The following is a 9,444-nucleotide window of genomic DNA, read 5'->3' on the forward strand; positions in this document are numbered from 1 at the left end:
CCCCGTTAGTCAATATAATTCTACTTAGTGTAAATTTTTTGCCAAATAAAATATCCTTATTTTCTAATTCATGTAAATACTTACATTATGGAGGTGCACCACCCAAGATGCAATGTGTGCTGCTTGACTTTGAGTTTATGGCCTATATGTAAGTGGGGTGGTTCAAATTCTTATAGTCTTTCTTGATTCCAAAGTGTGAAATCTAGGGTCTCTATTTTGTTGGAAGACATAATCACGATAAGGAAAAAAATTTGTTCAAGGGGACACATGTGTCATCTTAATGCACTACACAATTCTTGGCTTTAGGCTATGACCCATGTTACCTGTTAAGGTAATTCTCCTTGTTGTGAGAGGTATTACCCTTTTAGTGACACTTCAAACCATTAAGATTAGCTGCTCCTTGACAAGCTTTCCTCTATTTGGAGTTAAATTGAAAAGTTGAAGAGGTTTTAGACTGGTCAAGCAACAATTTCTCCATGCAAATGGTGTTTTGAAATCGACGGGCCGGGAACGTGTTTGAAAAGCACGTCTACAAAGAATTGTGTTTGGGAGAGTTGAGATTTCATTTTTTCATTTTGGAGAAGCTAGAATGTGATGCTTTTTGAAGAAACGGACATAAAGGTTCTCATGATTGTAAAGAAGCAGTGAGTACTCCACGTTTTCTTGCCAAGGAGGGCCCTAAAAAGAGAAGAATAGCTAAGACCAATCTAAAAGCCAAGTCAGAGTATAAGGTGGCTTCAACTTGGCTTCTATCATTCATATTGTCATTGGCATAACTTGGCTACTATATCTCATCAATTAGTTCATTGGCATAACTTGGCTATTATATCTGATCGATTAGTTCATTGGCATAACTTGGCTATATGTATTCAATTAGGTCATTCGCGAAATTTTGATGAATTGTATTTAATTTTCAAATAGCTCATTGGTGCTGCGTTAGTAGTTCTTAATTCTAGGCACCATTTGCTCTTACTATGGCTAATGATAATTTGCTGACTTATGCAGAGTACTCATCAAGCACCATGTCTCGAGACAACGCAGATACTGAAGGTGATTTTGCGTTCTTTCATGGTGGCAAGGCTAGTGTAATAGGCGGTCCTGCTTCTCCCAAGCTCAATAGCAGGTGGTGGGCGCCTTCGTCAACTAGCTTTTCATATGAGACTTTAAATCCTTATGATAAGCAGAGCTTAACAAATCGCAACCCTAGCAGCAAATCGAGGAAGCATTTCAGAAGCATGAGCAGCAGCCGCAAATCGTCAAGCCCAATTTTTGTGCCGAGTGAAGCTGCAGCAAGCCCAGACTTTAATGACCCAACATGGCGTTCATCGATCTCTGCAGACGCTGCCATTATTGCTGACCATAATGATGCTTCTGCGCCCACAAAGGATACGACTTGCAGAAAACTATGGACAAGAAGCCTGCCTGCACATTACATTAATGGATTTTTCAGAAGGTCGTGCTCTCTCAGTGCCTCAAAATCGAGATTGCATCAGATTGCGGTTCCTGCTAATCAAGACTGCAAGTCCAGTAGTATTGATGCTGGTGGGCGCTCTCATTCTGTGAATTCAAGTAAATCTGCGGATTGCCGGCGTCAATATTATGAGCCCCAATTATTGTATTATTCTGGTGCTGCGGCGTCTCCCTCAAATCGCTCACCACTGCATAAACTCGTTGTCAGCTCACCCAAATCAGCTGCATCCGTTCTTGCTCGCCACTACCGGCAGCAACGCGTTAATTCAGACGAGCTTGCTAGAAAAACTTTCTTGCCTTATCGCACGACTCTCCTTGGTTGCTGAGTATAAAGTTAGTCACTGATCTTGGAGCCAGCTTGGCCCGACACGTCCAAGTGTAACTTGTGGAGTACCTTCCCCCAAGAGTGGGGGCATGCTTACAAAATATTGTGGTTTGTGTAGTGCTTGGTAGGACATGTTCAGGTGTGAACATTGTTGTAACTATTTCTTGGGAGTGCTTTCTCCGAACAGAGACATGCTTAGTTCCTTGCTATCCTTGGTTCCAATATACACTATGTTTACAAAATTTTGAGGTCCTTCAGAAGGCTTTTGCTCCATGCGGTACAAAAGATTTTAGGACCTCGGAAAAAGTCTTTTCTTTGTAATAAAAGTTATCTAGATGATTCCCACACATATTGTAAATGCAAAAAAATTTAAGTGCAGTTTGTTAGCTATGTTTGCATTGAATTAGGCTTGAGCCAACTAAAGTTTAAAATATGATCTAAATTGTAAGGTTTTCACCTTTAACGAATAAGAAAACTTTGTTCTCATCCTATTTGAGAATAGCAAGCTAAAAAAATTAGTAAACCTTTATTGTAAAAGTATTCGTTCTTGATATTTTTAGGATTTAAAGCATAACATTACTTCATGAGTTGAATTTTTTTGAATCAAAACTATGCTAAATCAGCCCCAAAAGTTTACACGGATATTAAGAATGAATCAATAATTGGAGACTCTAATAGATACACTACAAGAGTCCGTTTGAATTCAGACATCAAAATTTTGGCGTCAATGGAAGGTGTTGGTATATGTGTAGGTAAATCTGGTGGGAGATCAACTTTTTTTTAAATTTAATTTTTGAATTTTCAACGCCTATATCGACAGCTATTCTGATGCCTGTATCGAGATACTTTTCAACGTCTGTATCGAACTTTCTCCAACGTCTTTATCGGCACCTATACCGGCGGACCCCGCAAAAAATGAACCCGCGGGTCTTTCTCTGCGCATTTCTCCATTCTCCGCCTCTTCTCTTGTCCTCCTCCTCCTCACCTGATGTAAGTCTGTTGCCCAACGAATTGCCGAAGGTGAGATTCTACCTTGTGAACTACTCCCCAACATCAACGTACTGAGATTCTTTTCAAGTTTTCTTGTAGGTTTGTGTGTATGTGTGTCTAACATAGTGTGTGTGTGTGTGCGTGTTTTTGCAAGTTTGAAGACATTTTTAAGACCTTTTTTTCTCAAATAGGCTGCATGTGAGTGCTCGAAAATTTTATACATTTTTATTTAATTTAAAACTATATTGTATATTGACAAAATAAAATTTTATTCATTAAACTTTCAATGCTTTAAATTTTTATGCAATTTTGTTTTGAAATTATGCTTTGGAAAGATTATGTTTTGAAATTATGCTATGGAAAAATTTTATTTTGAAATTATGCTTTGGAAAAATTTTGTTTCGAAATTATGCTATGGAAAAATCTTGTCTTGAAATTACGCTACCATCTCATCATCGTCATTTATAGGTTTCCGTTAGGTTAAGGTTAAGGTTTAGGTTATAGGTTAGGTTATAAGTTAAGCTAGGTTAGGTTATAGGTTATGATAGATTAGGTTTAGGTTATAGGTTAGGTTAGGTTAGATCTAGCGGCAAATAGTGACAGAAACACAAACGCACTTCGAAAATGACTCGTATACTTCAAAAATCGTGAACAAACTTCGGTTAGATTAGGTTATAAATTAGGTTTAGGTTTTAAGTTAGATTATAGATTAGGTTATGTTATAGGTTAGGTTAGATTATCTTATGGGTTAGGTTTAGGTTATAGATTAGGTTAGCTTATAGATTAGGTTAGCTTATATGTTGGGTTAAAGCTAGCGTAAAATAGTAAAAAAACACAATCGAACTTCGAAATTGACTCGTGTACTTCAAAAACTGCAAATGGACTTCGGTTAGGTTAGACTTACGTTATAGGTTAGCTTATACGTTATGTTAAGTTTTAGGTAGATTTAGGTTATAGGTTAGCTTATATATTATGTTAAGTTACGTTTAGGTTATATGTTGTATTTAATAGGTTAGATTAGGTTGTACGTAAAAGATTAGCTTAGATTAAGTTGTAGGTAAAAGATTAGGTTGGGTTAGATTGTATGTTAGGTCAGGTTTAGGCTATATATTAGGTTAGGTTAGGTTGTACGTAAAAGGTTAGGTTAGGTTATAGGTTATATTAAGTAATGTTTAGGTTATAGGTTAGGTTAGAGCTAGTGGCAAAAAGTAGAAAACATAAACTAGCTTCAAAAATGATCCGTGTACTTCAAAAAACGCAAACGGACTTCGGTTAGGCTAGGTTATAGGTTATATTATAGGTTAGGTTAGGTTATAGGTTATGCTAAGTTAGGTTTAGATTATAGGTTAGGTAAAAGCTAGTGGTAAATTAGTAGTAGAAAAAATGCAAACGGACTTTGAAAATGACTCGTGTACTTCAAAAAATGCAAACAGAATTTGATTAGGTTACGTTATAAGTTAGGTTTATGTTATAGGTTAGATTATAGGTTATAGGTTAGGTTAGGCTAGAGGTTATATTAGGTTAGGTTTAGCTTATAGGTTAGGTTATAAGTTAAGTTAAAGTTAGTGGCAAATAGTAGAAAAAACGCAAACGGACTTCGGTAAGGTTATGTTATAGGTTAGATTTAGGTTAGAGGTTTGGTTATAGGTTAGGTTATAGGTTATAAGCTAGGTTACATTAGGTTATAGGTTAGGTTTAGGTTATAGGTTTCAAAAGCGAACATAGAGTTCAAAAACACTAATATATAGTCATTGACTAATAAAGACGAGATTATTATCCTGTGGTCCTAATCTCCGTATACCTTTAGACCGAGGTGTGCGGAGATCATACATGGCTAGAGAATATGAGGTTGTTAGAGCTAGCAGCGGTAAATAGTTGAAAAAACGTAAACAGACTCCGAAAATGACTTGTGTACTTCAAAACTCAACGGACAGTGAACTACGAAGTAAAATAACGCAATCAGGTTTCAAAAGCGTACACAGACTTCAAAAACTCTAATATATAGTCATTGACCAATAAAGACAAGATTATTACCTTGTGGTCCTAATCTTCGTGCACTTGTAGATCGAGGTGTGCGCGGATTGGGCCTGGCCAGAGAATGTGAGGTAACCACGTATTGTCATGTAGTTAGTAGTGTGCAGTTATAACAAGAGATTTTTAATTATTTTTTGCATCATTGTTATATAAGGCGTGTCCTTGTGCGCATTGCAAGCATCAGATCTTTCAAAAATGAAAAATCTGTGACCAACACATACGCAATCACAGTCTCTTTCCGATAGAGCAACTACAAGACCTACGTTATTGATCTCATGGTCCAGAGACAATAATTCAAACTCCACAAATAGATATTGCTCCAGCTTCATCCCAAAGAAGACGATTTTCAAAAAACAAAAATTTGTAACAAAAGTAAATAACCGCGATTATTAGTATATACCAATTAGATACTCTAAGTGAAGTGTGGGATCATTTGGGTGCACAGGGTGAAAATGGTGCCAGATCTAGGTTTTAGGTCTCTAAAACAATAGATATGAAGGAATTTTGAGATTTTGAGCTCCAGATTTGTTCAAAATTGGTTAGTTGGCTTAGGACATCATGTACTTTGGTCCCATAATGGCAAAGTTACAATTTTCCTCCATCTTGGCAAATAAATAAATAATTGTAATTATTAACTTTTTAATCAAAATGAACATTTTTTGGTGCAACTTGGTTCTAGGCATGGTGTAGACCCTGTGTATGTGATAGGATGTGATTTGGATCAAAAACTATGACTTATAACTCAGAAATTGGTTTGAAAGGACTTCTTTGTATGTTTTTGGCAATTTTCCAAGTTATAATTGATCATTTTGGCTCATATTTGAAATGTGGCATGTAATAGGTGTGTACAAGTGATAGGTGAGGTGATGATACAATTTTCAAGCCAAAATATTACAAAAGTAAATAATTGTGATTATTTTCAGCAGTCAACTTTTTCTTGCAAAACTTGAGAATTTTGACATAAACATATTCTATACACCAAAAACAAGTCCTAAATGGAATTTGGTAAAATTTGGTCTTTCCGGCATCACTTCGTGCTTTGTCGACTCTGAAATCACCGATTTTTGTGGCTACATGGCTTGTAGAGTTGATTCGTCACTTTTGAGGCTATGCACTTGTCCGCTACATAGTCCTGAAGCAACTCATCCAATTTTGGTCCATTTGGAGTTAGTTTATCTCGTATATCAAATTTGACGCTTTGTAGCCTTCGAGCCATTTTCTGTCTTTCGAGGGCTTAGCTTGATTGATTTTCTAAAACCAATCATATACATTGTGTATAGAACACGTATGTAAGCTGTCTATGGAGTCAGAATCCAATTTTGGCATCTTCCAAAAACCTAGCTTTTCTACTTGGGACCCCCTCGACCCTTGCTGAATAGTCAAATGTTGATAGAGAAGTGTTCTATTATATTGGTACATGTAACAATTCAAGTCTCATCTGATTTGGTTGAGTTGACAGGCCGCTATGGTCGATTTTTGGTCGTAGGTCTTCGTGCACTGCTCGGATTCTAGGGTTTTTTCCAGGGGTTTAGACTAGCTACGGGCCATACAAAATGGATCATTGATAAGTATAGAACTTATCCCTCATGTCTCGTGTGAGATGGCGCTGAAAACAGGCAATAGTGGACTCCAAAAAATGGGTGCGAAGAAGGTCGAAAAGCTCTCTCTCCAAAGGCAACAAGTGGAAATGAGGTGATTTTAGCCTACCTTGGGTATCTATACTCGGACTTCCCAAACCATTTCTCCCCAAATTCCTCTGTTAGTTCTACGAGGCCGTGAAATCTATGTTAGACTCAAAAATTTCCTCAATCGGATTCTTGTAGCTCATTCTACAAGAATTATGCAAAAGTAGGTCTGACCGCCTAATTTAGGCTTCTCGCTTCCATCTGCCGATTTGATTGAAGTTTTTTGTACCTGTTCGCCTTGTCTTTTGGATCATCGGTGTATCTTCAATTTTTCCATATGAGCTTCCTTGCTATTTATTATTAATTTTTGACTTGTTTATAAACAAATAAAAGAAAATAACAAAATGCGCTAAAAAAGAAAAGTAAAAATCCAATAATTAAGAAAATCCACATCCTAACTTTTTTCTGTTGGATTTCTCCATTTCTTAAGTCTCAATATCAAGAAAAATGATGAAAAATAACCAAAAAGGACTATTTTTGATGATTTTCTGATATTATAAACGGGTGAAAGCATGAAATGGTGGTCAATTTTAAGGGCTTTTCTAGGTGGTTTTTGAAGTACTTCTCAAGTTTTATTTGTTCCCTTCAAATAATTTATCGGGGACGTGGAAAATTGCAAGAAATGGAAAATGCTGCTACTTCAAGAATGTCATCATTTTTTGAACATTGTTTATGGGTAGAAGGTGACTGTGACTTCTCTTGCATGCCATTCTACACAGCAGGAAGCTACCCACGCGCTACTGCATCTTCATGCACCCTGCGTGAACAGAGCGAGGAAGAAGTGCAGACGCCTACCCTCTCTGTGCGACCTCAATCTTCACCGGGTACTGTAAATCCCCCCCCCCCCCCTCTCTCTCTCTCTTGTTGAAGTTGAGCAATGTATTTGTTTGAGGACATTGTGAATCATGGATTGTGTTTTTTTGTTTGTACAGTAATATGAAGACTCCACCACGAAAGTGCACCATGGCAGCAGCTGATGGTGGTTCAGCTAGCATGCTTTCATCCAGTAGCAAGCCTAGGAGCTCCACAACATTGGGCATGAAGTCCGAAACTATCAGCGAAAAAATCATTGGTACATATCAACTCTGTCTCTTCAATTGTAGAAATGTTATTTTGAATGTTTGTTTATGTTTGTTTACTATGTCAAATGTGGTTTGTAGCAAGATCTTCCTGGAGGATTCAATACCCTAAGCAAACTCGATTTTGCTACACATGAGAGGAGTTGCATGAGGAGTATGGCTTAAGCTTGGAGGGAAAGCTCTACCAGCACCTCAGTGAGGTTGATGTCACAGATCAGGATTGGTTGTCGGTCTTCATGAAGAAAAGGGAGAAGGGCTCTAAAATCTTTCTGCATATGATGCGACCTGAGTTTGTAGATGAATGCAGGTTACTGTTTCACAAATTCTACCAAAGCATGCCAACCAACAAAGAGATCACACAGAAGTTTGCAACGTTGTTTGTGTACGAGCGATGCCCAGCTGCTCGGCAAGATCCTGTAGGTCAAAAGGTTGCATGGGCTGCTTTTGGTGAACAGGTTTTGGACCATTGCAAGAAGCTTCCGGGTGGCATTGATAAGAAAGTAAAGATTTGGCTGGAGAATAATGAGGGGACATCACTTCAGCCCCTTCGTCTTGACAATGTCGGGGCAAGTCATAAAAGTGGGCAAAATGCTCTCTTATCTGGCAGCACTTCTCTAGTTAGTGCCTCCTTTATAAGCCAGCAAGTAAATGCACAGGTGGAGCAGATTCTGGATGCAAAAAGGGATGCATTAAAGGTTATGAACACAACATTGGATAATGTGAGAGTAGAGCTACAAGACAGGAACCAAAATATGTGGAAGATACAAGGGACATCTTCAGTCGCGGCAGTGCTTCAGGGGCAATTGCAAGAGCTCCAGATATTGCGGTCCAGCATGAAGGGAGTTGTCGATACTGACCCTGATTTTTTGGTGATTGAAGGATAGATGGCTGCTCTAACTAGTGCACTCACAGCTCTTGGGGCCGATGCAAGCAGCTCGAACATAAGAGATGAGGTGGATCGTCTCCAGGTATGTGTCGACCAAGTCAAGGCAGGATTTTTGTTTATGTGGTAATGCCCTAGGTACTTGACATGGTACTCTCTTCTATTTAGGTGGTTTTGTTTGCTATGCCAGTTATTTCTATTTATGTGGTAATGCCCTAGGTACTTGACATGGTACTCTTTTCTATTTAGGTGGTTTTGTTTGCTATGCCAGTTATTTCTATTTATGTGGTAATGCCCTAGGTACTTGACATGGTACTCTTTTCTATTTAGATGGTTGTTTTTTTCATGCAGTTATTTCTGTTATGGTGCTAAGTGCCCAACATACCTGACATGGTAGTTTTTTCTATTGTGGGATTCTATCATGGTAATAGTGCCCAACATACCTGACATGGTAGTTTTTTCTATTGTGGGATTCTATCATGGTAATAGTGCCCAAGGTACTTGGCATGGTATTTTCTTTTTACATTCTTTTTGTTACGGTGACATTGACCAATTACTTTTCCATGGTGGTTTTTTTTGCTATGAGTATTTGTTTTTACCATGGAAGTTTGTCTATTATTGTGGTACTTGTCATGGTAGTTTTTTCTACCATGACAGGTGCAGGGGTCATGGCTATTTTTCCAGGTATCATGTAATGGCCAAAATGCCTGTCATGGTACTTCGTTTGATCATGGTGGTGTATTTTTCATGGCAGTATTTCTTGCTATGGCACTTTTCTTTTGCTATTGTTGTAGTGCTCAAGGTACTTTTCTACTATCCATGGTATATGTCATTACCTTAGAGGTTTTTTGGAAAGCCATCTCTGTTATGGTGGCAGTGCCCAAGGTACTTTTTCATGGTTTTTTTTGCTATGGTTGATTGTTTCTTTAAGGAAGTTTGTTGCTATTGTGGTTGTGCCCAAGGTACTTGTAAAGGTAG

The 9,444-nt window shown here is 37.9% G+C and overlaps 1 protein-coding gene across 2 annotated transcripts; it reads left to right on the forward strand.

Moving 5' to 3' along the window:
- Nucleotides 1-625: 625 nt before the first annotated feature.
- On the forward strand, nt 626-2,173 carry LOC147421229 (uncharacterized). 2 transcript variants are annotated; one of them, XM_086504718.1, is made up of 2 exons: nt 626-731; nt 1,006-2,173. In XM_086504718.1, exon 2 carries the CDS (start codon nt 1,023-1,025, stop codon nt 1,794-1,796), a length of 774 nt encoding a protein of 257 aa, XP_086360844.1. In that variant the 5' UTR covers nt 626-731; nt 1,006-1,022; the 3' UTR covers nt 1,797-2,173. The 2 variants fall into 2 exon arrangements, with proteins under 2 accessions (XP_086360844.1, XP_086360843.1); XM_086504717.1 differs by lacking the exon at nt 626-731 and having other exon boundaries at nt 747-2,173.
- Nucleotides 2,174-9,444: the final 7,271 nt, after the last annotated feature.

This window comes from Adiantum capillus-veneris, chromosome 28, assembly GCF_014529385.1.
Source record: "Adiantum capillus-veneris isolate H3 chromosome 28, ASM1452938v2, whole genome shotgun sequence".
Taxonomy (NCBI): Eukaryota; Viridiplantae; Streptophyta; class Polypodiopsida; order Polypodiales; family Pteridaceae; genus Adiantum; species Adiantum capillus-veneris.